Source organism: Phocoena sinus, chromosome 5 (assembly GCF_008692025.1).
Source record: "Phocoena sinus isolate mPhoSin1 chromosome 5, mPhoSin1.pri, whole genome shotgun sequence".
NCBI lineage: Eukaryota > Metazoa > Chordata > Mammalia > Artiodactyla > Phocoenidae > Phocoena > Phocoena sinus.
The window spans coordinates 89,916,047-89,936,990 of NC_045767.1; the positions used below are offsets into that span (position 1 = coordinate 89,916,047).

Consider the following 20,944-nt stretch of genomic DNA (forward strand, 5'->3'; position numbering starts at 1 on the left):
ACGATGATAGATTAAGGAAATTCTTTTTTTTTTATAATGGTATCCATTCATTTTCATTCATAGAGTCATGCCAAAATCAGGATAATTATCTCCAACTCCATAAAATAGAGGTAAACACAGCAAATAGTACCAGCACAAAAATCATTCATTATCTACTCAAATTTAGAGATCTCCATTCACTGGGGCAGTTTTCTCCTCTCAGTTCAGAGCAACTGGGGTCTACGTGAGACATGTCTATGTTGAATGTTAGCTATGGCTTCAGCAATCTGATCTGTTTGCTAACCCAGTCCTGGATGTTCACAGTTGACGTACAGTAAGACATTTTACCTTTGCATAGCCCAGCATTATCATGCGCACCAGAACCACATTTATATGCACTCCCAGGGACTCATCATGGTAAATTTCATTCACCTAGAAACAAAGTAGATAATTACCTGAAGAAAGGCAACACAAAGGATTTCATGAGATGCACATTTAGGGTATGGTTGTGTAATCCCAAATATAGAAGTCAAGTCCCTTTTTTTTTTAGTTTAGTTTAAACTGATGTCTGAAATGAAATCATTTACTTTTAACTATGGAATAATTCTTGGCTATGTGAATTATTTATTTTGTAAACCCTACAGTACCATGAACACAGAGAATATGCTTTAAAAGGGCTTCATTAAACTACTGTAGTGTTAAAAGTCCATGTGCGCTATGATCCACACATAACAATCACCACAAGACGGTGACTCTGGTGAAGCATCTGCCCGCTGTGAGTGGCTGCAACCATGTCCTCCAGGTGCCCCTGTTGCCATCAGGGGTGCTACGTCTGGTTGGGGAAGCCCGTGTGCAGGAGCTGTGGTGGTCTATCCGTGGGCCAGTAACTGGGTGGCCCTCCCAATGCCTCCACCCCAGGAGTGGGGCAGCTGAGGCAACGATTATTTAGAAGCCCTACAGTAAAGAAATCCTTCCATATATGCATTACTAAGATGACTGTACAAGTACATATAATACCAGTCCTGGGTATAGCTCAGAAAGGCAAAGTTGAGTCACTGCATTTTATTTAATTTTTAATGTTGAATTAAAATTTCTACAGGTAATTTGGTATACTTTAAAATCACAGATATTAGAACTTAAGCAACCTGCGAGGCCATAGTCCAACACAGATTTATATAGATGAGGAAGATGAAGACCGTAGAGATTAGCGAACATGCAAAAACACTCAGTAAATTATTGGCAGTCTAAAGTAGACCTATCTTCTGGTTATACTAGTGCAAAATTGGTGTGAATAAAGATTGCTTAGTAAGTTGGCAAATGCTAGCAGAAATGGGAAAGGTGGAGTTAGCTGGCTACATTTCAAAGTTCTTAGCTGTTTTCAGGAACAGGGAACCAACATTTGTGACAATAACTAAAAGAGAGATGGAAAACCAACCTCAATTCAACTTAAGATCCAGGAGGTTTGGACAGAAGGCACAGCAAATTTAAAGCCTACAGAGGAAAGATAGACCTTAAAAAGAAATACAACTCAAGGACAACAGAATGCTCTAAGAAAAGAAATTCATGAATTTCTTGCCACACTGACCAAGAAACAGGCCAAGAAATCTCAAATGAAATGTTTCAGGAATCTAATGGGACTACACAGAACACCTTAAAATATCAAGGTCTTAAATGTAGATTAAACGTATACTTACTGAATTTTTAGATGGAACTAAAAAGGGAAGCACAGCTAAGATGGAGGTAAAAGATCTAGGGAAGCTAGTATATACTAAAGATGACAAAATGTAGTTTAACAAGAAAAGACTTAGGCTCCTTTTAAAGTGGAAAAATACATTTATTTACACATTTATACATTTACAAACTCACACACACCCATATAATGGTGAGACCCAATTTAATACCTATTCAAGATAAGCTAAGGGTGAAAAAAAATCTGCAGTTCTCTCTTGCATTGCACAGGTGTGCAGGCTGGTAGCTCATGCCCAAGCTGTCCCGCTATAGGCCATTGTACACCTGAAGTATTGAGTTCATTTTGCCTGTTCTGTCTTACAAACGAGATGTATACAAACAGGAATGTATCCAGACTCCTCTCTAAGCAAAGAGCAAGGAGCCTAGAAAATGTGTCACATTGAAAGATGGTGGGAGGATACACTGGCTAAAGCCTGACACAAGCCACTGGTAGTCTCAGCTGATGTCTTGGTTCAAGACCTTCATTGCCTGTGTGGTCTTCATCTTTCTGAACCTCAATCAAATGCACATAATAAGAATACTACCTCATGGAGTTGGGGTAAGAATTAAAAGATTTAATTCACGCACACAACTGCTCAAAAATTTTATGAGAAGGACAGAAGGACATTAGAGCACATGAGAGTGTAGGAAGTAGAAAATAAAACTTAATAGCCACCATGTGGAAAAGGGGTTCAATTTATTCTGCATATCTACAGCAAATAAAACTAAAAACCGTAGGTTCACACTATTAAAGGGGAAGATTTCAGGTCATTATAAGGAAAATTGAATGCTGGCCAAAAAGCTATGATTTCTTATGATCCTTTTGGCCATGGACAGATTCTCTTATCTTACTCCATGCCTCATACTGCCTAATTGAAGATTTAATCCCCTCTTCTTTTGGATTAATTATCTGATAAGAAATTTCTAGCCTCATAGCCCCAATACAAGTAAAAGTCCAAAGCTGGGTCTGTCACTAATACAATCATCCAGAGAGACTCATGGACATTCCAAGAGACTTCTCATAAGGCAGCTGTTCTGAATTAGCAACATGGCTTCACACACAAATTTTTAACGTGTACGTAATGTAACTGAAACGTAGGTGCATTTACTATTAAAAAAATGTTCAAATCAATGTTAGTAAGGGCACAAAATAGGGGAACAATAAAATTTTAAACTAAAGAAAAATAGATAAAAAGAAGTGAACTAATTTCTTGAGGAGAGGTGACAGAGGGAAGGAAGGCCCCTACAGCCATGGCAATATGGCAGTGACAGCAACACTTTTAAATGTTATGGGAGACAACTATATCAGAAAACTATTAGAATCATAAAATGAGAGCTGGCACTCATAATAAGTAGCTTGTGATATCTGAGCTAGTATAATGTACATATAATCCCCCCAAATTGGTACGTTCATTTTTATTTGGTAAATTTTAAAATCAGTACAGTGCCAAGAAAGTATCATGCACAAAATTCATGCTCTCAATGGCAATATCACAGTATAAAATGATGAAATAAAAAGACACTTTTTAAAAAGTCAAATTTACCATCCACCAAAAGAAAAGTATTATTTAACAAAAATCCCTACTATGCCAGGCTACTTAGATAACAGAGCACTCCAGGAGAAACCAAAATCCTGAGCTGGCACCTACTTGTGAAACTGTCTCAGAGTACAACTAAATTCCTGGGGGTAGAAATAATCAACCATAAGGCAATAATATTTATATGTAGGAGAAAATATTCTTCCAATGTGGTAAATCAACAAATAGGTGTCTGTGTCGTGCAAGGCACGGGATATCATTTATTATTTTGCTTTTCAAGGTTTAAAAAAGTTGCTTCCCGTACATTATTCACTTTTTAAATGTACATAATAAAGTGGCTGCTTGTCATCTTGCTGGACCTTATCGATAACAGGATGCAATGTTTTTATGCTCTGAGACACGTAGGATATGATGAGAGTTGGAGAAATAATCAGCACCTCAGGATTAAATATATTCAAAGACCTGGATTCTGGTCCCAACTATTCCACCGATAAACTGAGTGACCTTGGGTTGGTCACTTAACCTCTCTGAGCCTCTGTTTTCTCACTGGCAAATTATAATCGTACTTGCTCTGCCTGCTTCACACTGCTGCTATTCAAATCAAACAAAATGCCACATAACTGCCCTCAGAAAAATACAAAACACATTAGAACACTTCTACCTATCTATATAAAAAGTTTTAAAGGTTTGTCAATGTATTTTCCAATCTATCTGAAAAAACAAAAACAAACAAAAAATTAGGCAAACAAAAAAACACAACTGTCCTAATCTTGGTTTTCATTGAAAAGGATTCAAAAACTCTTATACCGTAAATTTACTTACTCTCAATAGAATTAAAGATATAGTTTAAATTATCAAAAAAACTTATGGGAAAAATTGTTCAACAATTTTTTTCAAAAATACTCTCCAAATGCTGTACAAAAGTTCTTTCCAGCAGATGGCAGTATGCACATTTTAGAGAAGGGTGAAGGAGCAGCTGCTTTACACACCTGAATGTACTTACCTACTAGTTGGTATGTCTGCCTTTTTGGATATTTACACATAAATAAAATAACTTCTTTAAAATTAAATAGGAATTTAAAAATATTCTACCCAAGGGAAACACTGAGTCACCGGACTGTTAAAAACAAAGAAAAATATTGAAGACATCTTTATTTAGATTGTTTTTCAGTGTCATCTGATCAAGACATTACATAAGAGGCATAAAGAAGCTTATGATCTGGCTCTAAATTAATCATGAATTTTAACAATCAATAAATGATATACAGAAAGAACTAAAAGCATATCATACTGAATTAATCTTTTGAATCCGTCAAGATGAATGAAAATAATATTTGTTAAGAAAGCATTTCTACAACACTTAGTGACAAGGAAAGCAACTTTTTCCTAAGTTACAGCAGAATCAAGAACAAAGAAAACAGCATTACATAGATCTTTCCAGGTTCCAGACACTGTTCTAAATACTTTACCTATATTAATTGAAGTAATCCTTCCGACAACATTAAAGATATTATTATCTCCATTTTACATCTAGAAATTGGGGCTCAGAGAAGTACCTTGCCCAAGGTCACACAGTTAGCACACAGAGCAAAGGATTAACACCTAGGCAGTCTGGCTCCACAGTCAGTAGTTTTTACCAACTTGCTACACTTCCACACACCTGCAAACCACAGCACTGTCACTATGCAAAACAGATCTAATTTTAGAATAATCAAGAGTGATTCATTACCCCTGAGTTTAAGAAACTGCTGTGGTAGCATACTGATAAAGATAACTTAAAAACTTCACTTCCTTTTCATAATTTTCCTTTGTGTAAATTTTAAGAAAATGAGGAATTAGACTCTACTTACTCCAAATAAGGATTTCTTGATGGTCAATAATAATCTAAAAACACACTGGGAAAAAATAAAGAGGAGCTAGAGCAGATCCCTGGAAAAACCGAATAAGAAAAGAAAAGGCTGAAATTTATAACCAGTGTTTCGGGTTGTAAGCAAAGCGTTAATCATAAACATTCTAAGACGTCATATATTAGACACTACATAATGCAAATCAAAGTTTATCTATGCAAAACTGAATATCCTTTCACCATGTCGGCCAATCTGTGGAGCATGGGTAAATCTTCTATGAGGTGTTCAGGGTTGAGCCCAGAGTATTTATTAACTTACCTGAAAAAAGGAGTAAACAGAACATTAATTCAATTTTCAGATGACCTTAAATTGCAAGGGGTTGCCAAAGTGAGCGGGGGAGAAAAGGTAATGATTTTAGGAATGCTTGATTTGATTGATCAAGTATTCCTTTCCTTGAAAGGAAAATTCCTTCCAGGTTTGTTCCCTGACAGGACAATTTCTCCCAGGACATTTCCCTGGCAGGACAATCTGACCTGCTTTGTCTGACTAGCTGATAAACAGCTTTGTCTGGCTTCAACAAAGCAACATTAATTTTTCTTTCAGATGGGTGGGTGAGGTCTTGAGAGGCAGTATAGATCAGTGGTTAAGGGCATGGGCTTCACAGCCAAACTGCTTGGGTCTATTCTTAGCTATGTGACCTTGGGCCTATTATTTGTCTCTGTGCCTCAGTTTTCTCATCTGCAAAATGGGATAATTATACTACTGTCCTTATAGGATTGCTGAGAGGAATAAATGTGCTCATATATGTACAGTGGTTAATGGTGCCTGGGCCTTTCAAATATAAAAATGAAAACTGTTAGCCATCATTAGTAATATTATTCACACAGAAGCAAATAAATGGTATGCATGTATAATTTTTTTAAAGTGATTTTGGTTAACTAAAGGCAAAGAAGTAATGACAAGATAGCCTGGGTGATCTTGGCTGGACATAAAAGAATCCTGTAATGGACTTGGAAACTATATAACTCTATCCACAACCATCCCTTGTAGAGCTAAAATTTCCAAACACATGCCTGCTTGGATCTGCAGTCCTATCCTCTATGTTCTTTTTACTCAGAGAAGATAGCTGTCTCCTAACCTGTCAACTCCTCTTCCGTCACCTCCAATTTCAGACTAATAATAACAACTTATAAAAAATTGAAATATACTTGATTTACAATGTTATGTTAGTTTCAGGTGTACAGCAAAGTGACTCAGTTATACTCTTTCTTCAGATTCTTTTCCATTATGGGTTATTACACGATATTGAATATAGTTCTCTGTGCTATATAGTAGCTCCTTGTTGGTTACCTATTTTAAATATAATAGTGTGTTAATTTCAAACTCCTAATTTATCCTTCCCCTAATAACTACTTTTTATGAATAGCCTTATCTAATATTTACTGAACTGAATTGTGCCTAATGCTCCTAGAGGTGGGGAACTGAATAGTAAATGAGTTTGAATCTCTGTTCTTATCATGAATATATTCTAATAGGTAAAATAAACTCTAAGCATGGAAAAAATAAACACAAAAAGACATGCAGATAAGGTCATTTCTGATGGGAATGGGTGCTATGAAAAAAATAAGTTTGAGTGATGAGATAGAGGATGAGAGGGAGAGGAAGAAGCTACCTGAGACTGGGGGTTGGGGGTGGGTCACAGCCAGGAGACACGTGTGGACAAGACGGAAATAGGCATGTGTGTCTCTGGGGAACAAGCGATCCAGGAAAAGGGAAGAGCTGGTACAAAAGCTCAACCTCTATTATCATGAAAGCTCAGACCCTACAAAGGAGACATCTTCACCATTTTAAAAAGACACTGAGACCCAGAGAAGTTATACAATTTTTCCCCCAAATGATTAGCACAGCCAAAATTCCAATAAGTCTATGTGATGTCAGTGCCTATTCCTGTTCACAACCACCTTGCCTGTCTTTTTCTTTCTGTCAGAGAGGATGTGCTAACTCTCTTTTTTTAAGGCTCTTTCTCACTTCCTTAAAGACATTTGCTCCAAAAAATCGACTCCATTTCCCATATTCAATCACTCCCCTTCTTGGGGTTCCTTTTCCTCTTTTTTCTCAATTTCCCTTCATCATGAAAAAATAAGTCACCTACAATATTTTGTAGCATTTAGTACTGTTTACAACTATGTTCATCAACGATACTATTCAATTTCTTTAGCAATATTAGCTCCTCTCTTGCTGCCTACCCTACACACGTCAGCGTCTCAATGTTTTGTTTTCAATCCTCTTCTCACATACTTTCGCAGCAATATTTCATCCACTGCTGTTTCTTCAACCAATAGCTATAGCCTGATGAATTCCACATATCTCATACTGAGTCACCTCCCTCATGCTTCACAGCCATCTGTTCAACTCTGGTAACAGATCTATCTATTTGGAAGTATACCTATATATCACAAAGTATACTCACCCTCTCCAGAAAACCTGTTCTTCTTTCAATATTCTATCACACTTAAAGATGAAACCATCTTGATTCCTTCTTCTTCTTCAAGTAGTCAATCTGTTACCAAGTCCTGTGGGCATCCCTCACGCTTGTCTCTTCCTTCCACCTCCACATCTGGCAGCTCAGTATGTGCCCTACTCAGTTGGACTGCTACGACAATCTCTTAAAACTTTTGCAAATGTTTTCATTTGGGTAATTTGGGCCCATTTCGGTAGTTCTCCAGATTATCAGGGTCAGATGGTTGTTTTCCAGAAGCGTGAGGCTCTCCTTTTATGTTAATTTTGCTTTTACTTCCCTTAAGCATCAAAGGAGCTTTGGGAGGAGCAAGAAGAGGCAATTCAGCTATAAGACCTTACAAACTCTTCCAGCCTTTGGAACAGTGGAAACACACCAAAAGCTCAGGTAGAACTGACTTCTTTCTTCAAGAATGAGAAAGACGATTCTCGTAGTAAGCTAAAAAGCTTTTCTGTGTTTTAGGACCCTCGGAAAAATAAAGGTTGGAATAAACCAGGGGAAAGAACATTTTATTGATTTTTCAGTTAAAATCAAAGAGACTGGAGAGCCTCAAGATGGCAGAAGAGTAAGACGCAGAGATCACCTTGGTCCCCACAAATACATCAGAAATACATCCACAGGTGGAACAACTCCTACAGAACACCTACTGAACACTGGCAGAAGACAGACCTCACAAAAGGCAAGAAACTCCCCACGTACCTGGGTAGGGCAAAAGGAAAAACAGAGACAAAAGAATAGGGAGGCTCGAGCTTCGGTCGGAGCGCAGGGAGAGGACTGGGGTTGGCGGCGTGAACACAGCCTGCAGGGGGTTAGTGCTCCACGGCTAGCCGGGAGGGAGTCCGGGAAAAAGTCTGGAGCTGCCGAAGAGACAGGAGACTTTTTCTTGACTCTTTGTTTCCTGGTGCGTGAGGACAGGGGATTAAGAACGCCACTTAAAGGCGCTCCAGAGAAGGTCACGAGCTGCAGCTATCAGCGCGGACCCCGGAGACAGGCATGCGACGCTAAGGCTGCTGCCGCCGCCACCAGGAAGCCTGTGTGCAAGCACAGGTCACTATCCACACCTCCCCTACCGGGAGCCTGTGCAGCCCGCCACTGCCAGGGTCCCGTGATCCAGGGACAACTTCACTGGGAGAACGCACGGCGCGCCTCAGGCTGGTACAATGTCACGCCGGCCTCTGCCTCCGCAGGCTCGTCCCGCATCCGTACCCCTCCCTCCCACCGGCCTGAGTGAGCCAGATCCCCCTAATCAGCAGCTCCTTTAACCCCGTCCTGTCTGAGCAAAGAACAGACACCCTCAGGCGACCTACACGCAGAGGCGGGTCCAAATCCAAAGCTGAGCCCCTGGGAGCTGTGCGAACAAAGAAGAGAAAAGGAAATCTCTCTCCCAGCAGCCTCAGGAGCAGTGGATTAAATCTCCACAATCAACATGATGTACCCTGCATCTGTGGAATACCTGAATAGACAGCGAATCATCCCAAACAGAGGAGGTGGACTTTGGGAGCAATGATATATATATATTTTTTTTTTCCCTCATTCTCTTTGTGTGAGTATGTATGTGTATGCTTCTGTGTGTGATTTTGCCTGTATAGCTTACCTTTTACCATTTATCCTAGGGTTTTGTCTGTCCGTATTTTTTTTAATAAAATAATTTTTTTCTTAATTTTTAAAATTTTAATAACTTTATTTTATTTTATCTTCTTCTTTCTCTCTTTCTTTCTTCCTTTCCTCCCTTTTATTCTGAGCCATGTGGAGGACAGGCTCTTGGTGCTCCAGCAAGGCATCAGGGCTGTACCACTGAGGTGGGAGAGCCAAGTTCAGGACACTGGTCCACAAGAGACCACCAAGCTCCACATAATATCGAACGGTGAAAATCTCCCAGAGATCTCCATCTCAACGCCAAGACCCGGCTCCACTCAAGGACCAGCAAGCTACAGTGCTGGACATCCTATGTCAAACAACTAGCAAGACAGGAACACAACCTCATCCATTACCAAAGGTTGCCTAAAATCATAATAAGGCCACAGACACCCCAAAACACACCACCAGACATGGACCTGCCCACCAGAAAGACAAGATCCAGCCTCATTCACCAGAACACAGGCACTAGTCCCCTCCACCAAGAAGCCTACACAACCCACTGAACCAACCTTAGCCACTGGGGCCAGACACCAAAAACAATGGAAACTACGAACCTGCAGCCTGCAAAAAGGAGACCCCAAACACAGAAGTTAAGCAAAATGAGAAGACAGAGAAACACACAGCAGATGAAGGAGCAAGGTAAAAACCCACCAGACGTAACAAATGAAGAGGAAATAGGCAGTCTACCTGAAAAAGAATTCAGAATAATGATAGTAAAGATGATCCAAAGTCTTGGAAATAGAATGGAGAAAATACAAGAAACGTTTAACAAGGACCTAGAAGAAATAAAGAGTAAACAAACAGTGATGAACAACATAATAAATGAAGTTAAAAATTCTCTAGAAGGGATCAACAGAATAACTGAGGGAGAAGAACAGATAAATGAGCTGGAAGATAAAATAGTGGAAATAACTACTGCAGAGCAAAATAAAGAAAAAAGGATGAAAAGAATTGAGGACAGTCTTAAAGACCTCTGGGACAACATTAAACACACCAACATTCGAATTATAGGGGTCCCAGAAGGAAAAGAGAAAAAGAAAGGGACTGAGAAAATATTTGAAAAGATTATAGTTGAAAACTTCCTTAATATGGGAAAGGAAATAGTTCATCAAGTCCAGGAAGCACAGAGAGTCCCATACAGGATAAATCCAAGGAGAAACATGCCAAGACACACATTAAACAAACTATCAAAAATTAAATACAAAGAACAAATATTAAAAGCAGCAAGGGAAAAACAACAAGTAACACATAAGGGAATCCCCATAAGGTTAACAGCTGATCTTTTAGCAGAAACTCTGCCAGCCAGAAGGGAGTGGCAGGACATATTTAAAGTGATGAAAGAGAAAAACCTGCAACCACGATTACCCTACCCAGCAAGGATCTCATTCAGATTTGACGGAGAAATTAAAAGCTTTACAAATAGCAAAAGCTACGAGAATTCAGCACCACCAAACCAGCTTTACAAAAAATGCTAAAGGAACTTCTCTAGGCAGGAAACACAAGAGAAGGAAAAGATCTAAAATAGGGCTTCCCTGGTGGTGCAGTGGTTGAGAGTTCGCCTGCCGATGCAGGGGACATGGGTTTGTGCCCCGGTCCGGGAAGATCCCACATGCCGCAGAGTGGCTGAGCCCGTGAGCTATGGCCGCTGAGCCTGCGTGTCCGGAGCCTGCGCTCTGCAACGGGAGAGGCCACAGCAGTGAGAGGCCTGCATACCGCAAAAAAAAAAAAACAAAAAAAAAACGCCTACAATAATCAAAACAATTAAGAAAATGGTAAAAGGAACATACATATTGATAATTACTTTAAATGTAAATGGATTAAAAGCTCCAAACAAAAGACATAGGTTGGCTGAATGGATACAAAAACAACACCCATATATATGCTGTCTACAAGAGACCCACTTCAGACCTAGGGACACATACAGACTGAAAGTGAGGGGATGGAGAAAGATAGTCGATGCAAATGGAAATCAAAAGAAAGCTGCAGTAGCAATTCTCATATCAGACAACACAGACTTTAAAACAAAGAGTATTACAAGAGACAAAGAAGGACAGTACATAATGATCAAGGGATAGATCCAAGAAGAAGATATAACAACTGTAAATATTTATGCACCCAACATAGGAGCACCTCAATACATAAGGCAAATACTAACAGGCATAAAAGGGGAAATTGACAGTAACACAGTCATAGTAGGGGACCTTAACACCCCACTTTCACCAATGGACAGATCATCCAAAATGAAAATAAATAAAGAAACACAAGCTTTAAATGATACATTAAACAAGATGGACTTAATTGATATTTATAGGACATTCCATCCAAAAACAACAGAATATACTTCTCAAGTGTTCATGGAACATTCTCCAGGATAGATCTTATCTTGGGTCACAAACCAAGCCTTGGTAAATTTAAGAAAATTGAAATCATATCAAGTATCTTTCCCGACCACAATTCTATGAGACTAGATATCAATTATAGGAAAAAATCTGTAAGAAATACAAACACATGAAGGCTAAACAACACACTACTTAATAACCAAGAGGTCACTGAAGAAATCAAAGAAGAAATAAAAAAACACCTAGAAACAAATGACAATGAAAATACGACCACCCAAAACCTATGGGATGCAGCAAAAGCAGTTCTAAGAGTGAAGTTTATAGCAATACAATCCTACCTTAAGAAACAAGAAACATCTCAAATAAACAACCTAACCTTACACCTAAAGCAATTATAGAAAGAAGAACAAAAAACCCCCAAAGTTAGCAGAAGGAAAGAAATCATAAAGTTGAGATCAGAAATAAATGGAAAATGAAGGGAATGATAGCAAAGATCAATAAAACTAAAAGCTGGTTCTTTGAGAAGATAAACAAAATTGATAAACCATTAGCCAGACTCATCAAGAAAAGAAGGGAGAAGACTCAAATCAACAGAATTAGAAATGAAAAAGAAGTAGCAACTGACTCTGCAGAAATACAAAGGATCATGAGAGATTACTACAAGCAACTGTATGCCACTAAAATGGACAACCTGGAAGAAAGGGACACATTCTTAGAAATGCACAACCTTCCAAGGCTGAACCAGGAAGAAACAGAAAATATGAACAGACCAATCACAAGCACTGAAATTGAAACTGTGATTAAAAATCTTCCAACAAACAAAAGTCCAGGACCATATGGCTTCACAGGCGAATTCTATTAAACATTTAGAGAAGAGCTAACACCTATCCTTCTCAAACTCTTCCAAAATACAGCAGAGGGAGGAACACTCCCAAACTCATTATACGAGGCCACCATTACCCTGATACCAAAACCAGACAAAGATGTCACAAAGAAAGAAAACTACAGGCCAATATCACTGATGAACATAGATGCAAAAATCCACAGCAAAATACTAGCAAACAGAATCCAACAGCACATTAAAAGGATCATACACCAAGATCAAATGGGGTTTATCACAGGGATGCAAGGATTCTTCAATATATGCAAATCAATGTGATACACCATATTAAAAAACTGAAGGATAAAAACGATACGGGCATCTTAATAGATGCAGAAAATGCTTTAGATAAATTTATGATAAAAAGCCTCCAGAAAGTAGGCATAGAGGGAACTTTCTTCAACATAATAAAGGCCATATATGACAAACCCGCAGCCAATATCATCCTCAATGGTGAAAAACTGAAAGCATTTCCACTAAGATCAGGAACAAGACAAGTTTGCCCACACTCACCACTATTATTCAACATAGTTTTGGAAGTGTTAGCCACAGCAATCAGAGAAGAAAAAGAAATAAAAGGAATCCAGATTGAAAAAGAAGAAGTAAAGCTATCACTGTTTGCAGATGACATGATACTATACATAGAGAATCCTAAAGATGCTACCAGAAAACTACTAGAGCTAATCAATGAATATGGTAAAGTAGCAGGATACAAAATTAATGCACAGAAATCTCTTGCATTCCTATATACTAATGATGAAAAATACGAATGTGAAATTAAGAAAACACTCCCATTTACGATTGCAATAAAAAGAATAAAATATCTAGGAATACACCTACCTAAGGAGACAAAAGACCTGTATGCAGAAAATTATAAGACACTGATGAAAGAAATTAAAGATGATACAAATAGATGTAGAGATATACCATGTTCTTGGATTGGAAAAATCAACATTGTGAAAATGACTCTACTACCCAAAGCAATCTACAGATTCAGTGCAATCTCTATCAAACTACCACTGGCATTTTTCACAGAACTACAACAAAAATTTTCACAATTTGTATGGAAACACAAAAGACCCCGAATAACCAAAGCAATCTTGAGAAAGAAAAACGGAGCTGGAGGAATCACGCTCCCTGACTTCAGACTATACTAGAAAGCTACAGTAATCAAGACAGTATGACACCGGCACAGAAACAGAAATATAGATCAATGGAACAGAATAGAAAGCCCAGAGATAAACCCACGCACATATGGTCACCTTATTTTTGATAAAGGAGGCAAGAATATACAGTGGAGAAAAGACAGCCTCTTTAATAAGTGGTGCTGGGAAAACTGGACAGCTACATATAAAAGAATGAAATTAGGACACTCCCTAACACCATACACAAAAATAAACTCAAAATGGATTAAAGACCTAAATGTAAGGCCAGACACTATAAAACTCTTAGAGGAAAACTTAGGCAGAACACTCTATGACATAAATCACAGCAAGATCCTTTTTGACCCACCTCCTAGAGAAATGGAAATAAAAATAAACAAATGGGACCTAATGAAACTTAAAAGCTTTTGCACAGCAAAGGAAACCATAAACAAGACAAAAAGACAACCCTCAGAATGGGAGAAAATATTTGCAAATGAAGCAACTGACAAAGGATTAATCTCCAAAATTTACAAGCAGTTCATGCAGCTCAACATTAAAAAAACAAACAACCCAATCCAAAAGTGAGCAGAAGACCTAAATAGACATTTCTCCAAAGAGATATACAGATTGCCAACAGACACATGAAAGAATGCTCAACATCATTAATCATTAGAGAAATGCAAATCAAAGCTACAATATGATATATCATCTCACACTGGTCAGAATGGCCATCATCAAAAAATCTACAAACGATAAATGCTGGAGAGGGTGTGGAGAAAAGGGAACCCTCTTGCATTGTTGATGGGAATGTAAACTGATACAGCCACTATGGAGAACAGTATGGAGGTTCCTTTAAAAACTAAAAATAGAACTACCATACGACCCAGCAATCCCACTACTGGGCATAAACCATGAGAAAACCGTAATTCAAAAAGAGTCACGTACCAAAATGTTCATTGCAGCTCTATTTACAATAGCCAGGACATGGAAGCAACCTAAGTGTCCATCAACAGATGAATGGATAAAGAAGATGTGGCATATATATACAATGGAATGTTACTCAGCCATAAAAAGGAATGAAACTGACTTATTTGTAATGAGGTGGATGGACCTAGAGACTGTAATACAGAGTGAAGTAAGTCAGAAAGAGAAAAACAAATATCATATGCTAACACGTATGTATGGAATCTAAAAGAAAATGTTTCTGAAGAACCTAGGGGCAAGATGGGAATAAAGATGCAGACTTACTAGAGAATGGACTTGAGGATATGCGGAGGGGGAAGGGTAAGCTGGGACAAAGTGAGAGAGTGGCGTGGACATATATACACTACCTGACGTAAAATAGATAGCTAGTAGGAAGCAGCCACATAGCACAGGGAGATCAGCTCAGTGCTTTGTGACCACCTAGAGGGGTGGCATAGGGAGGGTGGGAGAGAGGGAGATGCAAGAGGGAAGAGATATGGGGACATATGTATATGTATAACTCATTCACTTTGTTACAAAGCAGAAAGTAACACACCATTGTAAAGCAATTATACTCCAATAAAGATGTTAAAAGATTTTTGTGATAAAATAAATAAATCTAAAAGAAAAAAAATCAAAGGGCTCTCTGAAGCAGCAACAGTGTGTGGATATCATGTCATATTAATTTAATCTGTGTTGAAGGGATTGTGTTCCAGAATGACAGGTCCAGCATATTCCAGGGAAGGCGTACATGTTTATCTAAGGGGCAGCTGAACTGATGTGTGATTACTCACTCCAAAGTGTCTCTGTGACCCGGTGTGTTCAGTCCACATTGGAAACATTAAGGCAATTTGTTGAGGCAGGGAGGGGTAGTATAAACCATATGGAGTTTACAGCCAGATGAACTATGGTTTGTCCCCTACTTCTGGCACTTAGATACTAGGTGTCTATGTTTATAGCACAGTGTCTAACAGAGTCTCTTCCTCCAAATCATTCAAATTCATCCAGAATTCTCTTTTTCAAACACAGACTAATCTTCTTTAAAATGCTTTTCATAAACCCTCATCATTAGCAAGGTGAAATTCAAACTCCTTGGGATGGCACCTACATTTTTCTAAAGGTAGCCCCAGATGCTCTACCCAGCCTCATCTGCCATTCCCCTAAATACTCTTCAATTTCACCTAAAGACACACCTCCAGTGGCTCCAAAGGCATTATGAGCTACCACTTTTAGAATCCTTTTAAAATCTGTTCCCCATCTTCCAAAACCCATCTTCTCTTTTTCTAGCTGGGAAATGCCAATTCAGTCTTTAAAGTCCAACTCAGATGGCACATCCTCTATGAAGATTTCATTTGCCAATGGCATTATTTGCCAAACCACATCCCCTTCTTTTCAATTAATGTTTACACAGTACTTCGTGGCTGAATCTTTTTTTTTTTTTTTTTTCTGGTACGCGGGCCTCTCACTGTTGTGGCCTCTCCCGTTGCAGAGCACAGGCTCCAGACGCGCAGACTCAGGGGCCATGGCTCACGGGCCCAGCCGCTCTGCGGCATGTGGGATCTTCCCGGACGGGGGCACGAACCCGTGTCCCCTGCATCGGCAGGCAGACTCTCAACCACTGCACCACCAGGGAAGCCTGTGGCTGAATCTTTTGAAGAAACTATCACTTTCAATTATTATTTATTGATTTGTTTATTTCACTGCTAGAATTAGCTTCTTGTGAAAAGGAGCTAAATTTTATTAATTTTTGCCTCCCTAGAATCTAACAGGACTTGGCCTATGGGAGGGTATGTATGCTAGGTGAATAAATGTCTAGAGGACTGATGTGAATTCAATTGTAAAAAATGGATTAAAGATAATAACCCAAAACAGAAAACTGCTGCATGATTTGCTCAAGTTGCCTGAACATGTATACTCCCCAGATAAATCTGCCTTGCACTCACATTCAGCATTTTCAGAAACACTAGTTAAGAAATTAAAAGCAGTGTAGAGACCGAATCATCACTAAGTAACCAATAACCACATTTATTTGCTAACCGTTGAATAAGTCCATTAATGCTCTGTTAGGACTAGAGTACCTCCACGGAGTATAAATTTTCTTGTAAGAGTATTAAGTAGGGAAGCTTGCCATGTCCAGAAAACACATCTGTGAGTTACTAGTTCATTGTCCATCACAGATGGCCAATTTCAGTATATGAAAAAATTGAATTCTCTTTTAATTATCAGTGAGTACTTGTAATTACAAGATTTTTTTTCATACTGGGAGTCATCCTTTTAAATGAATTGTTTTCTTTTGGTAAATCCTGAGATTAAGGCATTGACTCAATTCTCTGCAGGGCACAACAGACCCAGATCACCTCACAGATCTTAGCAAATGACAAGGATACCTGCCACAGCAAAGTGTTGGTGACAGGGAATATCTGGCACATTGAAAGAAAACAACCCACACCCTTAAGTGCAGAATCTGCTTTATCACCCTGTTAGGGAGAATCTTAAACTAGATTGCTAGCTGATTCAATTCAACCAGACAAGTAACTGAATTCTCAACTTCAATGACTTGAATGGTATTCTAACAAGACACAGGAATGAGTAAAGGAACGACATCAGAGTTTTATTTGGCAATGGATATACAAAATGCCTCGATTTTGTAACAAGAGGTAGTGAATCTTAAGGAGGAAGAGTACTGGATTCTGAAGGCAGAAAGATCTGTACTGGCTCAAGTCTTGGCTGTGCCACCTATTAGCTGTCTGACTCTGGAAAGGTCACCTAAACTCTCTAAATCTCAATCTCTTAATTTACAAACTAGGACTGAAAATGAATGTATTTCATAGTTGAAGAACTTTCTATAATTCTTGTGGAGTATTTAGCACAGGACCAGGCACAGAGCAAAGGCTAAAATTTAGTTGATAGTAGTAGAAGCCTCCATCCTTAACAACATTAAATTATTCTTTTGAATCTTGACCTGAAACTAGATAATTGCAAACATCTTCAAAGATTTCATCATTAACTTTGATTCCACACAATCTATTTTTTTTTTCATAGACTACCCCATCTACATGAATGGCACCATCATCCAGCAGTATTCAAACCAGAAAAGTGTAAATCATGGTGGATTCCTCCCTTTCCTTCAGCCCCCTATTTGATCCACTGACAAATTCTATTGATTCTACTATCAATACTCCCTTATTATTGCAATCACCATTGTCCAGTAAACCATCTTCTCTTGCCTAGACATCTACAGTTGATTTCTAATTGATCTGTCTTCATTGTCCCTAGATCACTGCCATCTATTCTTTACAACACAGAAAGAGGCTTTCAATGGCTTTCCATGAATTTGCTTTAAATTGAATTCAATCTCCTCCCATGACCTGAAAGCTGCTTGCCCTGTTCTTCAAGCTGCACCTGACTCCTTGTACACTGGACTCAAGCCACACTGGCTTTCTTTTTGTAACTAAAACACTTGTCCTTGTTAAATGACTGGCTCTTTCTTTCATTTTAAATCTCAATTTAACCATCATTTCTTGGGAGAAGACTTTCTTGATCATCTTGTCTACGTATAATCCCTATCACCCGTTAGCCCTGTTATTCCCTTTCCAAGCAAACTGTTCGTTCCCTGCATAGCTCTTATCACAATCTTTGATGTGTTTATTTGATTTCCCCACCAATCTGTAATCTGAGTATGTGTTCTGTATTTTGTGTTCCCAACTAAATGCTTGTTATACAGCATTAAAATATTTGTTAAAATACTAAGCCAGTTAAAATTTTATTGGATGTGGCAATGTGGCAGACAGTGTTTTAGACATTGTAAATATGAAGCTTAATAATGTGTAGTAACTGCACCCAAGGAGCAAACAACCTATCAGAGAGCTGCTGCCAGGGAATTCACACATTTTATAATAAGGAGGGGATGATTTGTTTAAGGTTCACAGGAGTTGATATTTGATCCTGATCTTGATACATGAAATGTTACCAGAAAAGAAAAATGGGGATGCAGGGGGAGGAAGGAACAATGGGAAGAAGTTATTTTGGAGAGACCAAAGAACAAAGGCATGAAGGTGGATTTTAATTGCCAGGATATCTATTACCCATTGCCTTGGTTCTAAACATAAAAGAAATTGTGAAAAGATGAGGTTTTCTGAAGCCAACATAACTTATTTCTTCTGACGAACAATAACCACTGTAACCGAAACAGTACACAATATTTGTGCTGTTATTTTGTCATCTATAAAGTGAAGGGATTATAATAATATGCTTTTTATGGTTCTTCCAAATGGGAAATCTCATGACTCTTGGTTTTTCTTTTATATTATAAGCTTCTTAAGGGCAGGGATCATTGTACTGACGGTTCAATAAATGTTTAATGAATAGATTCACTTTTACACAAATTATATTCATGTGATATTTTGCCCAGTAGTCCCAATATATGTGGATTTCAAATTCTGATGCCAATTTATTAACAACTGTGAAAACCAACACAGGATCTACTTTTTGGATTGCTTTTGGAAGCAAGTTAGGTGGGTTAAATTTTAGTCAATCTTGGAATCTTAATACTTCTCTAACCTTTCCTTTATCCTATTATAAATGGATATATTAAAAAGGAAAGCATTGCAAGAGACAAAGAAAGGATAACAATAAGATAGTGATGCCATCAACCTTCATCACCAAAACGTGTAAAAGTGAATATGTGAAGAAAGAAAAGTGCCAATGATTCCCAGAGTCAAGACAAATGATAGTAAATACTAGTTAGGTGTTGTAGTGACTGAGGGAAATTCTAGCTTCCAAAAGGATTAGAGTAGATGGAACATATGTCTTTTAATTGACTTTCACTCAATAATTTGGTAAAACACTAACCAGTTCCAGCAACAACAACAGCAAAATGGCATGATCCTCTAGCACCAGCTTGTATTTCCTTCAAACCAAACTAACATTTAGAAGAGCGGTCTTCATTTCATCACCTTTACCGAACTCTGTGCTTCATGGTCTTAACCTGCCAAGAATTTCTTTATATTCTCCCAATGTCTTAAACATAGTAAATATCCACCTACTATTGGCTCAATAACTAGTTTTAAAACAGAACTAAACGAAGAAGAGAAACCTCTCTGCGAAGTTCTGTAATTGCTATCTATCTTCATTTTCTTATTTTGCATTAATTTCCTTCATGCAACCTATATGTAGCCAAATTCAAGTATATACTATGCATCTTTTTGGAGCTTTGAATATTCAAATATCTTCTCTGTCTGGAATTCCCTGTCATTCATCTTAAAAGACCTAACTTCTAACTAACATTCAAGGCCTAGTTCAAGCATACTTGTTCCTCATATCCTTCCTCATTCCTCTACTTCAAAGACATCTCTAATATTCTTCCTCCATAGCACAGAATCTATACTTTCTTTCAATCAATTAGCACTTTCTAGATTGCTTTATACATACTAATTTACAAACCTAATTTCCCCTAGTAAAGTACATCCCCAAGGGGGAAAAGCATCTCTATCATATTAGGTTTCTGGTTTGAATAACTGGGTGCCTAAGAGAGTCGTTTACTGAGAAAAGGAAGGACAGACAGTCAAGACTCAATTTGTTTGCTCTCAACTCTGAAGGTATCTGGAAGAAAACTAGGCTGAAACAAAAAAATACAATTTTTAATAAAACTTCATCAAACTGGTACACTTAAAATACATATTGTATGTCACTTATGCTTTAATGAAAGTTGATGTTTAAGAGTAATGGTTTTCAATATTTCAATATTGAGTTTATTTACTATTATATCACATATTCATTGCATATTTTCTCATGTTGTGGTTAGCAAAAATACACAAATCACTCTCTCTGACAACCTATCTCTACCCATAATTGAAGTCTCCCCAAAATATCATTTTATATTATAACCTTTAAGAGTTAAAAGCACAGTAAATTAAACAAGGGAAAAATCAAAAAAGGGCTTCTTTTAATGCATTTAATTTTATCTTTAATTTCATTCTGAAATAATTTCAGACTTACAAAAAAGGGTGAAAATATAGAACAAAGAATTTCCACATACCCTTCACCCAGGTTCTTCAAATGCTAACATTTACCAAATTCACAGAATACAGTACAAATCTAGAAAATTAATATTAATGTGATACAATTAACTAATCTAAAGACCCACTTAACATTTTGTCAATTGTCCCACGAATATCCTTTATTTGGTCCACGATCCAATCTATGCCATTCGGTTGCCATATCTTTAGTCTTCCTGAATCTGGGACAGTTCCTCAGTTTTTCTTTCATGACCCGGAGAATTTTGAAGATTACTGGTCAGTTAGTTTGTAGAATGCCCCTCAATTTGAGTTATTCTGATGGCTCCTCATGATTAAATTCTGTTATGAGCTG

At 38.0% G+C, this 20,944-nt stretch overlaps 1 protein-coding gene across 3 annotated transcripts in view; it reads right to left on the reverse strand.

The window, feature by feature from the left end:
* Positions 1–20,944, reverse strand: part of ADAMTS3 (ADAM metallopeptidase with thrombospondin type 1 motif 3) — a 293,136-nt gene that overhangs the window by 39,166 nt on the left and 233,026 nt on the right. For all 3 annotated transcript variants that reach the window (XM_032633548.1, XM_032633549.1, XM_032633550.1), the window contains one exon: positions 328–411. In XM_032633548.1, the coding sequence (XP_032489439.1) occupies positions 328–411 (84 nt within the window). The remainder of the gene's footprint in view (positions 1–327; positions 412–20,944) is intronic.